Source organism: Sturnira hondurensis, unplaced genomic scaffold (genome assembly GCF_014824575.4).
Source record: "Sturnira hondurensis isolate 20B ecotype Veracruz unplaced genomic scaffold, ASM1482457v3 Scaffold0008196, whole genome shotgun sequence".
NCBI lineage: Eukaryota > Metazoa > Chordata > Mammalia > Chiroptera > Phyllostomidae > Sturnira > Sturnira hondurensis.
This window is the reverse complement of record NW_028080827.1, coordinates 9,769,398-9,789,684: the sequence shown is the minus strand read 5'-3', so window position 1 is coordinate 9,789,684 and position 20,287 is coordinate 9,769,398. Positions and strand designations below refer to the sequence as shown.

General features: G+C 37.3%; 1 protein-coding gene across 2 annotated transcripts in view; it reads left to right on the top strand.

Moving 5' to 3' along the window:
• Positions 1–6,232: 6,232 nt before the first annotated feature.
• Positions 6,233–20,287, top strand: part of DNAAF4 (dynein axonemal assembly factor 4) — a 37,659-nt gene continuing 23,604 nt past the window's right edge. For both annotated transcript variants that reach the window (XM_037053941.1, XM_037053942.1), the window contains exons 1-6: positions 6,233–6,407; positions 6,773–6,920; positions 7,649–7,782; positions 16,699–16,930; positions 18,870–19,015; positions 20,135–20,244. In XM_037053941.1, coding sequence (XP_036909836.1) covers positions 6,285–6,407; positions 6,773–6,920; positions 7,649–7,782; positions 16,699–16,930; positions 18,870–19,015; positions 20,135–20,244 — 893 coding nt within the window. In that variant the 5' untranslated portion in view covers positions 6,233–6,284. The remainder of the gene's footprint in view (positions 6,408–6,772; positions 6,921–7,648; positions 7,783–16,698; positions 16,931–18,869; positions 19,016–20,134; positions 20,245–20,287) is intronic.

The following is a 20,287-nucleotide window of genomic DNA, read 5'->3' as shown; positions in this document are numbered from 1 at the left end:
TAAGGCTCTGCCCCTTACTATGTAACAGGCACACCAAGACAAAAAAATATGGCCCAAATGAAAGAACAGATCACAGCTCCAGAAAAAATACAACTGAGCAATGAAGAGATAGCCAACCTATCAGATGCAGAGTTCAAAACACCGGTAATCAGGATGCTCACAGAATTGGCTGAGTATGGTCACAAAATAGAGGGAAAGGTGAAGGCTATGAAAATTGAAAAAAGGGAACCAACAGTGAAGGGAAGGAAACAGACTAAAATCAATGGTTTGGAGTGGAGGGAAGAAATAAACATTCAACCAGAACAGAATAAAGAAACAAGAATTCAAGAAAAAAAAAAATGAGAGGCTTAGGAACATCCAGGACATTAAACATTCCAACATCTGAATCATAGGGGTGGCAGAAGGAGAAGAGAGAGCAAGAAATTGAAAACTTATTTGAAAAAAATAATGGAGAACTTCTCCAATTTACTCGCGTCTGGGTAAATCCCTCCCATTGATCTGCCAACAGCAACTATAAGAGGAGGGTGTACTCAGCCCACACAAAGGGCACACCTTGAGTACTCAGCTTGGGTGTTAGGGGAAGCTGTGCCACAGAACCCTACAGGGCAACTATTACATTAGGCCACACTACCAAGACAGTCATAGAAGCTCTACCTAATACACAGAAACAATCACAGGGAGGCTGCCAAAACGAGGAGACAAAGAACCATGGCCCAAATGAAAAAACAGATCACAACTCCAGAAAAAGAGCTAAACAAAATGGAGATAAGCAATCTATTAGATGCAGAATTCAAAAGTTAGTTAGAAGGATGCTCAAGGACTTTTCAAAGACCTCAATAGCATAAAAAAAGACAGTCAGAAATGAAGGATACACTAATTGAAATAAAGAACAGTTTACAGGGAAACAACAGTAGAATGGATGAAGCTGAGAATCAAATCAATGGTTTGGAATATAAAGAAGCAAAAACAACCACACAGAAGGACAAAAAGAAAAAATATAAAAAACGGATGGTATAAGCAGCGTCTGGGACAACTTCAAGAAGTTCAACAGTTGCATCATAGGGATACAAGAGGAGAAGAGAAACAGCAAGAAGTTGAAAATATTTTTTAATTTTAAATATACTTTATTGATTATGCTCTTACAGTTGTCCCATTTTCCCCCTTCGCTCCTCTCCATTCTCCCACCCACATTCCTTACCTTTAGTTCATGTTCATGTGTCATAAGTTCTTTAGTTTCTACATTTCCCATACTATTCTTACCCTCCCCTTGTCTATTTTCTACCTACCATCTATGCTACTTATTCCCTGTACCTTTTCCCCCTCTCTCTTCCTCCCACTTCCCTGTCACTAACCTTCCATGTGAACTCCATTTCTGTGGTTCTTTTCCTGTTCTAGTTGTTTGCTTACTTTGTTTTTGTTTTTAGGTTCAGTTGTTGTGAGTTTGCTGTCATTTTACTGTTAATATTTTTCATCATCTTCTTTTTCTTAGATAAGTCCCTTTAACATTTCATATAATAAGGGCTTGGTGATGAGGAACTCCTTTACCTTATCTGGGAAGCATTTTACCTGCTCTTCCATTCTAAATGAAAGCTTTGCTGGATAGAGCGATCTTGGATGTAGGTCCTTGCCTTTCATGACTTGGAATACTTCTTTCCCTCCCTTCTTGCCTGCAAAGTTTCTTTTGAAAAAATCAGCTGATGGTCTTATGGGAACTTCTTTGTAGATAACTGTCTCCTTTTCTCTTGCTGCTTTTAAGATTCTCCTTCTATCTTGGGTAATTTAGTTATGATGTGCCTTGGTGTGTGCTTCCTTGGGTTCAACATCTTTGGGACTCCTTGGAGCTTCCTGGACTTCCTGGAAGTCTATTTCCTTTGCCAGATTGGGGAAGTTCTCCCTCATTATTTTTTCAAAGAAGTTTTCAATTTCTTTGTCTTCCTCTTCTCCTTCTGGCACTCCTATGATTTGGATGTTGTAATATTTAAAGTTTTCCCAGAGGTTCCTAAGCTTCTCATTTTTTTTTTGAATTCTTGTTTCTTCATTCTGTTCTGATTAAATGTTTCTTTCTTCCTTCTGCTCCAAATTGTTGATTTGAATCCTGGTTTCCTTCCCTTCACTGTTGGTTTCCTGTATATTTTTGTTTATTTCACTTTTCATAGCTTTTATTTCTTCCTCTATTTTGTGACCATACTCAATCATTTCTGTGAGCACCCTGATTACCGGTGTTTTGAACTCTGCATCTGATAGGTTGACTATGTCTTCGTTGATTAGTTCTATTTTTGAGCTTTAAATAATTTTCAAATCTGTTCTTTCATTTGGGATATATATATATAATTATATATATAATATATAATATATATTTATAATATATATTTATAATTATATATATAATTATAATTATATATAATATATAATTATATATATATATAATTTTTTGTCTCAGCATGCCTGTTACATTGTAAGGGGCAGAGCCTTAGGTATTCGCCAAGGTTGGGCAACCCATGTGGCCGCGTTGTGGCTCTGTGCGTGAGTGAGGTTTCTGAGAGGAAACAATGCCTCTTGCTTGGCTCTTGCCCTACTTTAAGTCACTTCCTCTGGGACCCACAAGCAAATTGGGCCTTTCTGGTGCTGATTCCCAGGTGGGTAGGTTTGTGTATGTTCTAGGATCCTGTAGTCTCTCCAATGAACTCTCCTGTGAGGCTAGGGGTTTCTCCCACCACCACAATCCCCACCAGTTTTTACTGCCAGAGGTTTCGAGGCTTTATTTCCCTGCACTAGAACCCTGGGTCACATGGTATGTGTTGCTCTCTATTTCTTCCTCTCAGTTTATCTGCACGCAAATTTGGGACCTCCCAGTCCACCAGCTGCTACCCTGCCCACCTGGTCTTCCAGCCACCACCTTGCCGTGCATCCTCTCTGCCCTGGCTGCCCATCTCTGACACTTCTGCTAGTGAAAAATGAATGTTTCTTCTTTAGTTTCTTGGTTGTCAGACTCCCACACAGTTCGATTTCTGTCAGTTCTGGTTCTTTTTTTTTTTTTTTTTTATTTCGTGTTCTCTTTCTTTTGGTTGTGCGAAGAGGTAAAGTGTATCTACCTATGCCTCCATCTTGGCCCCCAGTCCAATAAAGAGAGAATCTTAAATGCAGCAAGGGAAAGGTAGAGAGTACCTGCAAAGGAGTTCCCATAAGACTATCAGCTGATTTCTCAAAAGAAACTTTGCAGGCAAGAAGGGACTGGCAAGAACTATACAAAGTGATGAAAAGCAGGGACCTACAATCAAAATTATTCTATCCATCAAAGGTATCATTTAATATTGAAGGACAGATAAAATGTTTCCCAGACAAGGTAAAGCTAAAGGAGTTCATCATCACCGAGCCCTTATTATATGAAATGTTCAAGGGACTTATTTAGGAAAAAAGAAGATCAAAACTATGAACATTAAAATGACAACAAACTCACAACTATCAACAACTGAATCTAAAAAATAAGAACAAACTAAGCAAATAACAATAACAGCAATAGAATTATAGATATGGAGATCATTTGGAGGTTTATCAGCTGGCAGGAGGAAGAGGAGAATGCAGGAAAAGGTATAGGGATTTAGAGGCATAATTGGGTAGGTACAGAATAGACAGGTGGGTGTTAAGAATATTATAGGAAATGGAGAAGCCAAAGAACTTACATGCACAACCCATGGACGTGAACTAAGGGTTCGGTGATTTTACAAGGGAAGGGGAGAACCTGGTGGATGGGAGCAATGGGGGGAAAACTGGGACAACTGTAATAGGAAAATGAATAGAATACACTTAAAAGATAAAGAGAAAATCTTAAAATCAGCAAGAGAAAAGCAGTTTGTTGCCTACAGGGGAGTTCCCATAAATCTGTCAGCTGATTTCTCAATAGAAACCTTGCAGGTTAGGAGGGACTGGCAGGAAATCTTCAAAGCCATAAAAAGCAGGACCTATAGCCAAGATTACTATTATTTAGAACTGTAGGGAAGATAAAGAGCTTCCCAGACAAGAAAAAACTAAATGAGTTCAACAAACCATTATTATATGAAATGTGAAAGGGACTTATTTAAGAGAAAGATCAAAACCATGAACAATAAAATGGCAAAAATATATATCAACAATTGAATCTAAAAAACAAACTAAGCAAGTAAGAAGAACAGAGACAGAATCATGGATACAGAAAGGGTTTTGATGGTTGCCAGATGGGAGGGGGGTGAGGAGGAATGGATGAAGAGGTGAGCAGATTATAAGTACCAATAGCTCGTTACAAAATAGCCTCGAGGCTATAAAGTACAGTGTAGGAAATGGAGTAGCCAAGGAACTTACACACATGACACATGGACATGAACAATATGGGGGGATTGCCTGAGGGAGTATGGGGTGCTGGGTGAAGAGGGGCAAGGGGTAAAAATCAGGACAGCTGTAATAGCATAATCAATGACATATAATTTAAAAAAGACTCTACAATTGAATTAATTTCAAAGCTTGTGAAACACTTTTTAGTTTAATACCTAAGTCATGGAACAATGTATAAAATTAATGTTTAAATTAACAGTTGATGCAATGATTCAGTAATAAAACTGATCAAGTTTTCTTTTCCTTTTTTTTTAAATTGTTTTCCAAGTGCAGTTTTCTGCCTTTTCGACCCACCCCTCCCCAAAGTTTTTTTTTTTAATTAATTCATTCAGAGTGTAAAAAGCTTAATAACACTATGGTAGTCAGAAGAACAATTTCACCTTGAAGGTACGTATCTGCTTAGCAAAGTGATTGGTAATGTATTTTCCTGAAACTCCCAACTGGCATACAGTATTCTTTTTATTATCTTTCATATAGATTATATTACTTGTGTTCTTATATAGTGAGAGAACATAGACTTGAAATTTTTATGTAAAAGGAATACATAAACCCTGTCTTTCGAAGATATTGGACAGTTTGAAATAAAATGGTAAAAGTAGGACTTGACCTAAAGGGAGGGAGGGAGGGAATGTCAAAACAAACAAGCAAACAACCAACCAACCATGAAAAAAAGAACCCATGGATTGATTCATTCAGAGATTTCTGCACTTAGGCAGACAAGGGAAAAGAAGTCTAAGGTGGCCGCAGTGTTGAAAGTTACAGAACCTTGAGATAATAAACCACTGACAAATTTGGGTAAGGTAAGGAGGGGGTGGCGTGCTTGGAGGAAAAGATGATGGTTTTTTTCTTTTCCCTCCCCAGTCTGTTGCTTCAAAGTTTCTCTGAAGCCATCTTTCAGTACCTTTGAAATTTGTTGTTAATGGCCCCCATAAGTGAAAAGTTTAAAATCTAAAGCCCTAGATGGCTAATTTTCATAATTAATGTTTAGCTAATTTTACTTAACTAGGTAGCAGATTCCCAATATTCGTCTAAATTCAGTTTTTAACATCACATTCCAGTAATATATAGGTTTATAAACCTATAAAGCCTGGGGAATAAACACTGGAATGAGAGAGATCAGGATCTTCATCGAGGTTCTGCCACTAATCAATGTGGCAATGGGGTGTATGACTCCTTAAATATGTCGAATGACTATATGACCCTTAAGTTTCCTGCCTGCGCTGAAGTTCTAAGTTTCCCTCCTTAAGCAATAATAAACCGTATCCGTGTGAATTCTACTTATCCTACAGGTGAGTCGTGGCAAGCAATTGTCAGGTGAGTCGTGGCAAGCAATTGTCAGGTGAGTCATAGGATCTTTTCTCCCCACCTCTCAAACAATGGGGTGAAGCCTACTTACAAGCTTTTTTGGTGGCCATTAAATTATAGGATTTGAAGAACTACAATAGTACAGATAAGATCCCGGGCCAGGATGTGTCCAAAGCAGGGAACACCAAAGGGTGCTCTTACAGCCTTCATCAGAATGAACTAAAGGACTGAGCTGCCCGGGCGCCTGAGCGTCTCACCTGCTTCTGGCGGGTCACCCTTTCCTACGCAGTAAGCCCACATTATCTTTTTTGCATTATCAGGCGGGAAGATCTGTACTTGCCTAAACGAATGTGGGCCTAATTTTCGGAGACATGCTCAGATTTTGCGGAAGTAATAATACCCTAGGAAGTGGTCTAAATGCTCTTCCAGGATGCCCAAGCAGTAAGGAGGGGAGTCCGCCGTGGGTCGCAGAGGAGAGCCCGGCCCACTCTGGGAACTCCGGGTTCCTGGGCCCCACCTGACCCGGAAGGGCTGGAATGTGGTAACCCCGGCTTCCCTAGCAACCGAGTAGGCGCCAGTGCTATCTCGCACAGCTGCTGGGTCTGCCTCGCAGAATGCCCCTGCAGGTGAGGGATTACAGCTGGCAGCAGACGGAGACTGCGGTCTTTATCTCTGTGCCCCTCCGAGGTGTCTGCATTAGAGATGCGGACGTGTTCTGCACGGAAAACTATTTGAAGGTAGGAAGGCGAGTCGGCCTGCGGGATCCCCTGGGGTGTGGTCCGAAGCTTCTGTGAGAGCGCCCAGGTGTGCGTGAACGGGCGCGTCCTACCGCAAAAACCTCCTGAAGTTTTAGAGCTGTTGAAAGCAACAACAAACGAATCCCATACAGGTGATACCGCATCTGTAAGCAGCTTGCTATCAAATCAGAGATTATTTTTTATCCGGGGTTCCCTACATATATAAGGCTAATCTTTCGCGACCTGGCATAAATTTATAGTAGGCATTTAAGAAAATGATTTTCACCTCTATCACTAATTTCTTAACGTCTGTGTTTTTAATTAGTGTAACTAAATTAACTTTCGTTCCCCCCGCTTCTGAATAGGTCAACTTTGCTCCATTTTTATTTGAGGTGTTTCTCTATGCTCCCATAGACGACGGGAACAGCAAAGCCAAGATTGGAAATGACACTATTGTTTTCACCTTACATAAAAAAGAAGCGGTCATGTGGGAGACCCTTTCTGTGTCAGGTGGTAAGTATTTTTTAAAATTTTTATTTATTTATTTTTAGTGAGGGGAAGGGAGGGAAAGAAACATCAATGTGTGATTCCCTCTCCTGCACCCTCTTCTGGGAACCTGGCCCACAACCCAGGCATGTGCCCTGAATGGGAATTGAACTGGCAAGCAGGGATTCTTTGGTTTGCAGGTGGCACTCAATCCTTGGAGCCACACCAACTGAAATAAAATTTATTGTTTAATATTTGTGTTTTAATATGATTAGTTTTCTTTATAATTCTGTGTATTTTACTTCATGCATTTGAAAACATTTTGAAGGGGTCTGTACAGCTTTATTCTGCCAAGAGGTCAGTCAGATGCACCAAAAAGTTTAAGAACCCCTGCCTAGGACCTGATTCATCCCTGACCCTTTCTCAACTGAGAGGAGGATATATGTTTTGTCTTTCCCCTCATCCTGTCTCCTCTCTCTGTTTTCTTTCTCTCTCCTCTAGGTTCTTCCTCTCTCCCATCCCCCATTTCCCCTTTTGTTTCCCCCTCTTATTCTGTAGTAATTAATTACTATACAGTCACTTGCTTACATTTTAATGTTGGCTTCTTGGCCAGTTTAATACTGAGAAATGTTTTCACTTCTCCATGTGAGGTTGGGACCAAAAATATCTCATCCTCGTTCATAATATTAAGCAATTTTCTCCTAAATAAAACAAATTTATCATAATCCTAATTTAGTGATATTCTTATGTTTTAGTTGACAAAGAGATGATGCAAAAAATAAGGGAGAAATCTGTTTTACAAGCACAAGAAAAAGCAAAAGAAGCTATAGAAGCAAAAGCTGCAGCAAGGCGGGAAGATCAAAAATATGCACTAAATGTCATGATGAAGGTAAATTGCACATTGATAGGAAAGTCTTCTAATAAAAGAGATGATAATAAAGTATGTAAAGATAATTAGTTCCAACCTCACATTTTTGTTCATATATTGGTTATAGGACTTATTAAGTTACAGAAGCTTTCTACTAGTTAAATTTTTTTTAGATTTTATTTATTTATTTTTAGAGAGAGGAGAAGGGGGGAGAAAGAGAAGGAGAGAAACATCAGTGTGTGGTTGCCTCTCACATAGCTCCAACTGGGTACCTGGCCCGCAACCCAGGCATGTGCCCTGACTGGGAATTGAACCGGCAACCCTTTGGTTCGCAGACTACACTCAATCCACTGAGCTACACCAGCCAAAGCAGAAAATCTTTTTTTTTCAAAGATTTTATTTATTTATTTTTAGAGAGAAGGTAAGGGAGGAAGAGAGGGAGAGAATCATCAACCAGTTGCTTCTTGAATGCACCCTTACTGGGGACCCAAACCTGCAACCCAGGCCTGTGGCCTGACTGGGAATTGAACTAGCAGCCTTTCATTTCGTGGAATAAAATGAGCCGCACCAGTCAGGGCCTGGAAATCTTTATGAAAGTCGAGGGTATAAATGTTGGATGCTTATAGATTTACTTGTTCCAGTGAGGATTTTCTATTTCTGCGGGAGTCAGAAATGATGTTTTATGTATATTTTACCTCCTTCTTAATCTTGGAATAATGGACACAATTATTTAAAACATGAAAAACACTGAATATTGACAAATATATTTTTAACTGTTGAGGATTTCAAGTTAAAGCTTTAATCAGCAGTATTTTTTGAGATATAATTTATATACCATACAATTCACACATTTAAAGCTTACAATTCATTCATAGTTGTGCAACCATCACCACAATCAATTTTAGAACATTTTAATCACCCACCAAAACCGCCATGCCCATCAGCAGTCACTCTCCATTTCTCCCATCCCCTAGCCATAGGCAACCACTAATCTATTTCCTGCCTCTGAAGATTTACCTATGCTAACTTGTTTTTGCAAGTAATTTCTTATTGCACATTCTTATTTTGATATTGTGAAATGATTAAGGAATTCATAACAAGCATTATCGTGTTAAGAGCGCTGTGAACCCATGACTCTTCTTTTGCATTTGAATCACTAGTATTGTTTTTATAATCAGAAGTTCATAATTCCAAAGATTTCACCACTTCTTTTATCACCTCTACTTGATTTTTAAATATAGCCTATCCTTGTATACTTTGGTTTTTACTTAACCATATGGTCAGCTGACCAAAGATTTCTGCTTACAGTATACTTAATGAGTTCCAGTTTTTCTTGGTTGTATTATCATTCTGTCAGCCTTTTGATTTTTGTCGTTTTCCTGAATTTTATTTTTTTAAAAGACTTATTTACATTTTTAGAGAGAGGGGAAGGGAGGGAGGAAGAGAGGGAGAGAAACCTCACTGCAAGAGATACGTTGATTGGTTGCCTCTAGCACACCCCGAGCTGGGCACCTGGCCTGTAACCGAGGCACGTGCTCTGACTGGGAATTGAACCGGTGACCTTTTGGTTTACAGGCATGTGCTCAATCTACTGAGCCATACCAGCCAGGGCAATTTTCCTGAATTTTAAAAAATAAGAGCAAAATATTATATTTGTGACAATAGATATTTACTGAACTAACTAATAAAACAGGGTACTGCTGGCCTTGTAAAGTGAATTTGCAGGTATTCTCTGCTCTTCAGTTTTTTGGAAGAGTTTAAAAACCGTTAGTGTTCATGTTTTTTATTTTATTATATTTTATTAATTTTATTTATTGTTGTTCAAGTACGGTTTTCTGCCTTTTCCCCCCACCCCAGCCCAATAACCCAGCTCTCCCCACCTCCCTCCCGTTTCCATACCACTCCCTCCCCTTGTTATTGTCCATATGTCCTTTATAATTATTCCTGCAAACCCTTCACCCTTTTCCCCTGAAATTCCCTCCCCTCAGCCTGTTCTCAATTTCAGTGTCTTTGGTTATATTTTACTTGCTTGTTTGTTTTGTTGATTAGGCTCCTGTTAAAGGTGAGATCATATGGTATTTGTCTTTCACCGCCTGGCTTATTTTGCTTAGCATAATGCTTTCTAGTTCTATCCATACTGTTGCAAAGGGTAGGAGCTCCTTCTTTCTGCTGCATAGAATTCCATTGTGTAAATGTACCATAGTTTTTTGATCCATTCATTTACTGATGGGCACTTAGGTTGCTTCCAGCACGTGGCTATTGTAAATTGTGCTGCTATGAACATTGGGGTACATAGGTTCTTTTGAATTGGTGTTTCAGGGTTCTTAGGATATAATCCGAGCAGTGGAAATGCTGGGTCAAAAGGCAGTTCCATTTTTAGTTTTTTGAGGAAATTCCATACTGAAAAACTTTTAGTATTCTTATTTAGTTTGGTTTGCGGGCCTGTGCTCAATCCACTGGGCTACACCAGCCAGGGCTCCAGTATTCGTATTTAAATGTTTGGTAGAATTTACCAGTTAAGCCTGGTCCTGGTCTTTTATTTCTTAGAAGGTTTTTGATAACTGATTTAAGCTCCTTACTTGTCATTGGTCTACTTAGAGCTTCTATTTCTCCATGGTTCAATCTTGGAAGGTTGTATGTTTCTAGGAATTTATCCATTTCTTTTAGGTTGTTTGATTCGTTAGTGTTCATGGTAGTTTCTTATGATCTTTAACATTCCCGTGTTATTAGTTGTAATATCCCCTCTCATTTCTGATTTTTATTTTAGTCTTCTCTCTTTTTTCCTTAGTCTAGCTAAAGAATTGATGGACATTTGGGTTACTTCCACCTTTTGGCTATTATTTTGAATAGTGCTCCTATGGACATGGATATACAAATATCTTTTCCAGATCGTGCTTTCAATTCTTTTGAGTATGTCTTTACCCAGGAGTAGAATTGCTGGTTTATATGGTAATAATGATTTTTTTAAACCTCACCCGAGGATATGTTTGTATTGATTGTTAGAGAAAGAGGAAGGGGGAGAGAGAGAGTAAGAGAGAGAGGGAGAGAGAGAGGGAGAAGGGAAACATCAATGTGAAAGAGGAACATCGATTGGTTGCCTCTCATATGCACCATGATTGGTGACCAAACCCGCCATCTTTTTAATGTATAGGATGATGCTCCAACCAGCTAAGCCACCCAACCAGGACAACAACTCTATTTTAATTAAATTTTTTCTTTATTGATTCATTTTAGAGACAGAGATAGACATTGATTTGTTGTTCCACTTATTTATGCATTAATTGGTTGATTCTTGTATGTGCCCTGACCAGGGATCATTGGATCCCTTGCAAAACTTGGCATATCAGGACAATGCTTTAACCAACTGTCCTACCCACCCAGGGCCTACTTTTAATTTTTTGAGGACCTGTCACACTGTTCTTCATAGCATCTGCACCTTTTTATATTCCAACCAGCAGTGAACAAGAGTTTCAGTTTCTCCGTATCCTTCCCAAAACTATTTTCTCTCTCTTTTTTTGTTAAAGATTTTATTTGTTTTTAGAGAGATGGGAAAGAAGGGAAAAAGAGAGGAAGAGAAACATCTATGTGTGAGACATGCAGTGATTGGTTGCTTCTCAAATGCCCCCAACTGAGGGCCTGGCCCACCATCCATGCATGTGCCCTGATGGGAAATCGAACCAGTGACCCTTAGGTTTGCAATCTGTTCAGTCCACTGAGCCACACCAGCCAGGGCTGGGATCGTTTTCTCAGTTTTTATTTCTGTCAGTTTGTTATTGGTGTATAAAAATGCAACTGATTTATGGATATTAATTTTGTATCCTGCTACTTTGCTGAATTAATTAATCAGTTCTAGTAGTTTCTTGGTGGCATGCATGATCAACTGGAATTTATTCTGGGAATGCAAAGTTGGTACATTTGAAAATCAGCAAATATGATTCTCCACATAAACAAAATAGAGGATAAAAACCACATGGTCATATCAATAGAAAAGGCATTTGATCCAGCACCAATTTATGAAAAACCTCTCAGCAAAGTGGGATTATATCTAAGCGTGATAGAGGCCATGTACAACAAATGTACTGCCAGCTTTGTACTCAATGGGCAAAAACTACAAGCATTTCCCATAAGATCAGGAATAGGATAGGGATGTTCCTAACCTCCAGTGAGGTGCATGACAAATTTCCCAGGTCTGTGGTCATCAGTAATTTCGAATTTGCTGATGTAACCATACTTCATCGTGACAGTTAGAAACTGGACGATGGCTTGGAGCATGGCCTGATACAAACCTGGTGTTTGCCTCTCTTTTTAGCATTGTTGACACACTTGAGAGTGTGTGTTTTTGTTTGAAAACAAGATGTTTTAATTAATAGATGATAGCAATTCTGGCTTCTTTTTTTAAAATTTGTTTTTTGTTTATTTATTCAGGATTATTTATTTTTTAGCAGCTTCCCTTGATTTTAACTGTGAAATGAGCCTAGTCTCCTTTGGATATATAGCTGCTGATGTCTCTGCTAAGTTTCTTAATTCGTATTTTTTTAGGCTGGCTTCCTTAGGGGTCGTCCCTTTGTCTGTATAGCTTAACTGTTAGTTAATGCTTTGGGCAGAGGTAGTAGAGGCCTCCCACCCTTTGCCTGTTGATCTGTGTGTCAATTTGAGAGTACCTTCAAAGTTGGAGCCAGTTCTGTCTCCCTTGGCTTCATTTTATGCCAGCCTTCCTGGGTCTCCCCCACACATACATAGTTTTCTGTTTAGCTAGGATTGTATGGTGAGTTTACCACCGACTTTCTATTGCTCTCATTTATATGATCGTTATGTTAATTTTCTGACTAGTCAGTCACTTACCCTAACCAGGACCTCAACCGAAGACTTCAACTGCAAATTTTCCCTCTTTATTCCCAACCAAGGCTACCACTTTTATCCCTCAAAGCCACAGGATTTTCCTGCCCCACCCTGAAATGAGTCCTCCCTTTCTGCCAGCGAAGCTTCAGAGTTTTTCCTCTTCATCATCGCTGTTGCTGTCAGCTGCATGTTGTTAAAACCACCAGTCTTGTTATTCTAGCTGGAGGTGGGTGGTTGAGAGTGTCAGGCTGGAGGGCACAGCCTCCCACTGTTCTTACCTGTAACTTTAGAAGTTTTTCTAGAACAAACACTTCTCAGTTTGCAGGCTGTCTTTGGTTCATTTCCAGTGCCTTGAAATTGTTGTTTTTGATAGATTTGTCCAGTTTCATACTTGGTATCTGTGGATGGGAACTGCCGACTTCTTCATCCCTCTGTAAAACTTGCACATTTTCTTTGGTAGATGAATTTCACATTTGTTTATCAAACTCTTTAAGAAGTTCTCTTGGTATTTTGATTTTATTTACATTGACTTTAGAAATTCATTTATAGAACATCAACATATTTATAATATTTCAATCTCCCTCCAACACCGTGGCATTTATCTCCATTTCTTCAAACTTTGTGTATCTCTGACAAAATTATGTCACATATGTAGGACTTGCTCATATTTTATTAAGTTTATTTTTAGCCTTTTAAAGTTTTTTCTGGCATTTACTAATGAATAATTTTTTCCACTGTATTTTTTAAATCATTTGTTTCTACTTTGTATGTAAGTTAGTTTGTTTTTATGAGTTTGTATTAAGTTGATCTTATAAATTAGTACCTTGCTGAACTTACTTTTTGGTTGTAATAGTTTGTCAGTTTGTTATTTTGGTTCTTTTAGGTAGTCTGTAATATTGTTTACAAATAGTGACAGTTCTGTCTCCTTATAATCCTTATTTATATTTCATATTTTAAACATTTTATTATATAGGATACCTCTAGGAAAAGAGGAAAATGGTAGACATTTTGGCCTTAGTGATTTTGCTAGAAGTATTTTTAATGCTTTGCCACGATATTGGACATTGTATGGGTCCTTTTATCAAGCTAGAATTTTTCTGTTATTCCCAGTATCAACTGATGTTTTGTCATGTGTTGAGGACATGTTGTTTTTCTCTTTTAATTTCCTAATACCATAAGTAAGAAACACCCTATTTGATCAAGATGTATTATAATTTTTTTAAAGATTTTATTTATTTATCTTATAGAGAGGAAAGGAAGGAGAGAAGGAGAGAAACATCAATGTATGGTTGCCTCTCATGAGTCCCCTGCTGGGAACTGGCCTGCAGCCCAGGCATGTGCCCTGACTGGGAGTCAAACCGTGATTGTGTGGTTCACAGGCCCGCGCTCAATCCACCGAGCTACACCAGCCAGGGCGTATTATAATTTTAATATTTTCTTCAGTGTGCTAATATTTTATTATGATTTCTGCATGTAATTTCGTAAGTAAAATTATTTTAGAAAGAACAATGCCTTGCTTGATAAACCATTCATTCCAAATTCAAAGAAATACAGACTTCCCCTTCTTTAGGGAAGCTTCTTTAGGAATTGGGTTTTGGAGCTGCTTATTACTCTCCTAATAGTTAAATTTGCTGTCTGTAGTAAAGCGATATGCCATACTTTATGGCATCCTTTTTTGAGCAGTACAAAGCACTTAAAATTCAGTTTCTTCATGTGTGATGATTGCTTTTCTAGCCTTCTGAATTTTTCTGTTACTAAGCATTTTTTCTTTATGTGGTAAGTGCCCCATATTACTTTTTGCTTTAATAAGAACTTCAACCCTGGCTGGTGTGGTTCAGCGGTGAGTGTTGTTGGCCTGGAAACGAAAGGGTTGCTGGTATGATTCCCAGTCAGGGCACATGCCTGGGTTGTGGGCTTGGTCCCCAGTAGGGGGCGCTTGAGAGGCAACCACATGTTGATGTTTCTTTCCCTCTCTTTTCCTCTAAAATAAATAAAATCTTTAAATAAAAAAAATAAAAGAACTCCAAGAATTATTTAATATTTGTCTATCGCTGTTTCTCGTTGATGTGTATAGTTTCTCTTCTCCTTTTCTCATAAACTTTGTAGTATTAACCTTCTTTAAATTTTTCTCTTCTTTCTAGCTCCTTCTGTCACATGATCTGTGAGGCCTTTCTTGGTCCCTTCTTTTCCACATTACTTCCTAAAGAGTTAGACTATTTTTTTGTCTCAAAGATAGCTTATTACAAATTAAATTACACATATAATTATACATATAATATATATAATATACATATATTTCTCTTAACTAAATCTTGGTTATGATAATAGAACTTTCCTATTACTTTTGGTTATAAGAGTAGTGTCATTTTTGGTAATTAAGGCGGTCTTAACAGGTTTAAAACTTTTGAAAATTTGTTCCACTTGCAGGGCTAATGAGGGGTAAGGGTGCTCTGACTTTTGACATACTTTTCCCTTCTTTCATGTGTTGGGGAAAAGAGGGAGGAAAGGAAAAATGGCAAACATATTATTAAACTGGGTGAAGTTGTCATCTCTTTTTAGGTTGTGGCTGCCTGTGGCCGACACTGACTGTTCATCGTTCCCTGTTGTCAGGCATTAAAAGCTGGCTCATTGCCACATGTAGAGTCCTCCTGTCCTAACCTCCTGGCAGCTGTCTGAACTTAGGACTCACAGTTCTTAGCATCTTTTGGGCTTACTTTAGGCCTTAGGTACAGTTCTGGGACTACAGGAAACTCCTGTTCAGTAATCTGTGAAATTTATTTTAAAGTCAGTATTATACAGATCAATAGAAAGATAACCAGTCTTCCAGAAGAGGCTATTAAATCATGCAGATGTTACAGGATACTTGTCAGTATAGTTTTCATATGGATAATGTTAATTCTGTATCCTAAAATAATTCGGCTTCTGTGAAACCTGGTCCCAGCATGTCATTCTATTACTGTGCCAGATGTATTATTTAAATGTATATTAATGTACATTTAAATTAATGAAATAAAGTTAAAAATCAGCTTCTCAGTCACTCTAGCTACATTTCTTAAAAATCTGAAATAATTGAACACTTATTAGATTTCTGAAAAAAAACTCTTGATATAGCCCTATGGTTAAGAAAGAGCCACATTTTAGGTGCTTAATTAACCACATGTGGCAGTAGCTACTGACTTGGATAGCACAGAACATTAGCATCATCAAAAAAAAGTTCTGTTACACGTTGCTTCTCTAGAGGATAGGTGTGAGAAATTTTGTTCTCTAGAGGAGAGAGGTGAGAATATTTGTATTACCATACGAATCATTGCAGATGTTACAGGATACTTGTCATAGTTTTCTATACTGACAAGTATAAAAACTCAGATACATAGAGTCAGTCATATATACCAACCAGTTATTTTATTTCACAGAGTTTAATCTTTCTTGACCATATGAAGGAAGTGTATGAAAGGGAGAAAGTTAACATATTCTTGTGCAATATACTGCTTTTAACTTATTTGACAGTTAGCTTTTCACATGGAAGTTCCAAATAGCAACTATGGCAAGCTAGCTAGCTGGCAATGGAATTCAAAGTTCAAACATATTCACCCACCAGAGACAAACTCCTTAGTTCATCCTTTCTATTTTTATTCTAAATATTCCCTCATTCCTCAGGCGAAGGTTGGCACAACTGCAGTCCTAAGACAAGGTAAGACTGGCAAAAGTAAAAAGGCGAATGTGTGTGTGTGTTTAGGTTTTGGGAAAAGTGACTTGACTTTTGTAATACAAAAATAGATTTTTTTTACCAAGCCCTTTGATATCATCTAATTGAATGCCTGCCCACATTTTACTTGTGAAAAAGTAATTGCCTAAGGTTATATCAATAGTTAATGGTAAATCTGAACTAAAACCTGTGTTTTATGACAACCAAATCATTGGGCATTTTGCTAAATTATTTACCATTCCCATTTTAATTCTTTGTTCACTGCTAATTACTGCTGCAGATACAATTACAAGAGTTTTGAGGTAAGAATAATTTATTGTAATAAATCTATTATTTTTTAAATGTTGCTTTTTATATATTTTAAAAGTTTTAGTAATTGTAATTGTTCACAGATTGAAGAAGAGGAGAGGAAAAAAATAGAACATATGAAAGAAAATGAACGGATAAAAGCAACTAAAGAATTGGAAGCATGGAAAACACATCAAAGAAAAGCTGAAGAACAAAAAAGAATTCAGAGAGAAGAGAAGTTACATCAACAAGAAAAGCAAATTGAAGAACAGAGGAAAAAATTAAAACATAAAAGTCTTACTGGGAATTCAACAGCCAGAAATACTGCCACAAAAGGTACAATGATTACTTTAATGTTTCCTGGGAAAGTGAGTCCTGCTGATAAAGTATATAGGTCACTTTTGTGGTTGTTGTAACATATTTCTGATGTTTGGTTCTTGTTATTGAGAATAAACATTGCAACGTAAAGACTAAAGTAAAAGACTAGGAAGTAGTGAAGTTTAATGATAAAATGAGCAAAGATTCAGTGTTGTTTTTGCTTGTGTGCTTCCTTTTGAAATTTATGCAGGTGTTGTTAAAGTGTGTTTTAACTAATGTCTAAAAAGACTTGGGGTGGACTGTAAGTGTGAGGGACATGTGTTTATTTCTTTAGAGATGATAAACTAGGAATTTTATTTATTTTTTATTTTTTTTAAAGATTTTTATTTATCTATTTTTAGAGGGGAAGGGAAAGAGAGAGAAGGAGAGAAGTATCAATGTATGGTTGCTTTCTTGTGAGTCCCCTGCCGGGAACTGGCTTGCAACCCAGGCATGTGCCCCGACTGGGAATCGAACCGCGATCGTGTGGTTCGCAGGCCTGCACTCAATCCACTGAGCTACGCCAGCCAGGGCCTAGGAATTTTATTAAAAGACATTTTCTTCACCTGACTCAGTAAAGTGAGTACTGTTAAGTAAACAAGAGTTCTTCAGGCCTTTGATCCTTGTATGTTAAAAATAGTTAAAAGAACATGTTTCTTTTTTTTAAAAGATTTTATTTCTTTATTTTTAGAGGTGGGGGAAGGAGAAAGAGAGGGAGAGAAACACCAATGTGCAAGAGAGACATTGACCTGTTGTCTCCTGCACACCCCCGACCGAGGACCTGGCTTGAAACCCAGGCATGTGCCCTGAGTAGGAATCGAACAAACAACCTTTCCGTTTGCAGGCTGGTGCTCAATCCACTGAGCCACACCAGCCAGGGCAAAAAAGAACATATTTATTGAAAGCTAAGAGTTTGATTTTATCTCATCTTAGAATATGAAGCTTTGTTTTCTGTATATGTAGCAAATGAAACATTTTGTAGTAAAATCACTTGTATAATAGTGATAATTAACATTTATTGGTGATCAGTTTATGTCAGGTGACTTTACTGGTTGTTTCACTCAATTTTCACAACACTTTGTGATAAATGCCGCTATTCTTATTTTAGAGGCAATAGATGTTCATAAAGGATAAACCAACTCCCAATAAGTAAGCCTGTGGTGTTTGAACCCATATCTGTCTGCATCTGAAACCTATGCTCTTTCCACTTGGCTACATGTCATTACTACTTTAACAATGAGGTCTAGCATATGGAAAAATAATTTAGAGTGAATATTAATCAGTAACCATTATTAAATGTGTATATTTTATTGTGTTTAATATTGACACACAAGTTAACTACCGCAATACCTCCTTCTTTAATGCTATTCAACAAAATACTGATACCGGTTAGAGTATAGGAAAACATTTCCTTCCATATTTCAAATACTGCTAAACAAATGTTGTTTTTAAATACTGTTGGATCCAAAACACACTTTTATGAGTAAGAAGTATCTTCAAGATCTTGATGGTGCTGATTTTTTCACAGCTTAATTCACTTTACTAATATTTTGTTAATAATTTTATGTTTATGTTCATATTGAGATTCAATTACATTTAAAAAATTTTTATATTGACTTTAGAGAGAGAAACATCAATTTATCATTCCCCTTATTTATGCATTCATTGGTTGATTCATGTATGTGCCCTTATCAGAGTTGGAACCCACAACATTGGCGTGTTTGGGTTACACTTTAACTGACCTACCTGGCCAGGGCCTGCCATACTTTCAATGGTGGATTTTACATTCCTTCTTGTAGAAAAGTATCTTTCGTTTATCGGTATAGAATTTTAGAAGCAGCTTTGATGTGTAACTTATTTAAAAGTCACTTTAAGTACAAAATGAGAAATAAATAACTTATTAATATGGCTTTTGAAGGGAGAAAATCAGAAAATATATTTTCTGAGAAGTTAAAGGAAGACAGTATTCCTGCTCCTCGCTCTGTCGGCAGTATTAAAATCAACTTTACCCCTCGAGCATTCCCAACTGCTCTCCGGGAATCTCAAGTACTAGAAGAAGAGGAGGTAGGTGTACTTGCTGTTAGTTACAATGACCATAATGAAAATACTTTATTTCTTATTATTTCCTTATGAGAAAAATATATTTTGCAGGATTGTTTTTTTGGTTCCAGAATACTGATTTACTATGCAGTAGTCTTGCCTTTTCCGAGAGATGACCCGTGGCATGTGCTATTTATTTTATGAAATGCATCATTTTCTATAGTAGATTTGTAAAGTTTGGATCAGTATGTGTTGTGGTTAGGACAGATTTGGAAATTTATTATTAACATATTATTACAATGAGTTAATATCAGATATTCTAATGTTTGATGGTTTGGAATTAATATCTTTCATTCATTTATAAATTCCCGAGCTTTAGTATTTTAAATATTGTGTCTTAAATTATATAAGCACTAACAACTGCATTTCTTTACTGTAAGGTGTGAACTGATACCTCATCCAATTGAAAAGTTGTGGATATAATTGAAGATACTTGAGACATGACAGCAGTTTAATAATATTAACATTTTTATTAAACTATATTACTTTTATATTTTGTTATTCTATATTACTGCAAAATATTATCATAAATAAAAAGATAAACTAGAAAAGTAAAATAATACTCATATGAACTCCCAAATTTGAATGAAATTTGCACAAGAAGTTTTTACTCTTAACCAGCTATTAAAATAAAAAAAATTTTTTTAAACGTGTAAAAACTGGAAGTTTAAAATCACCTTCTTTAAGTACTATTTTAGTCTGCATGGGCTGCTATAACAAAATACCATAGACTGGATGGCTTAACATTTATTGAATATTTCATAGTTCAGTAGGCTGGGAAGTCCAAAATCAGAGTGCTGGGGTGGGGGTGGGTAGGGGGAAGAACAAGGACACTGGTCTTTCATGCGAGCCCTACCCTCATTACGTCACCTGAACCTCATTAACTCCCAGTGGCCCCCACCTCTGGATGTCATCACATTGGTTATGTGATGATATGACTTTAACATGAATTTGGGGGATGCAAACATTCACTACATAAAAAATAGTATTTCTGTCTTATGTAGGAAGATGGGAAATCTAAAAGTAAGTGTTAATAACAAAAAAGAGCTTTGCGTCATTCATTAGACTTCATTCTCATTTCAGTGGCTGCACAAACAAGCAGAGGCACGAAGAGCAATGAATACTGATATTCCTGAACTCAGGGATTTAAAAGAAGAAGAAAAGAACCCAGAATGGTTGAAGGATAAAGGAAAGTAAGTTGTTTGGTCTCTGGCCATGAGATTTATAATAAATATA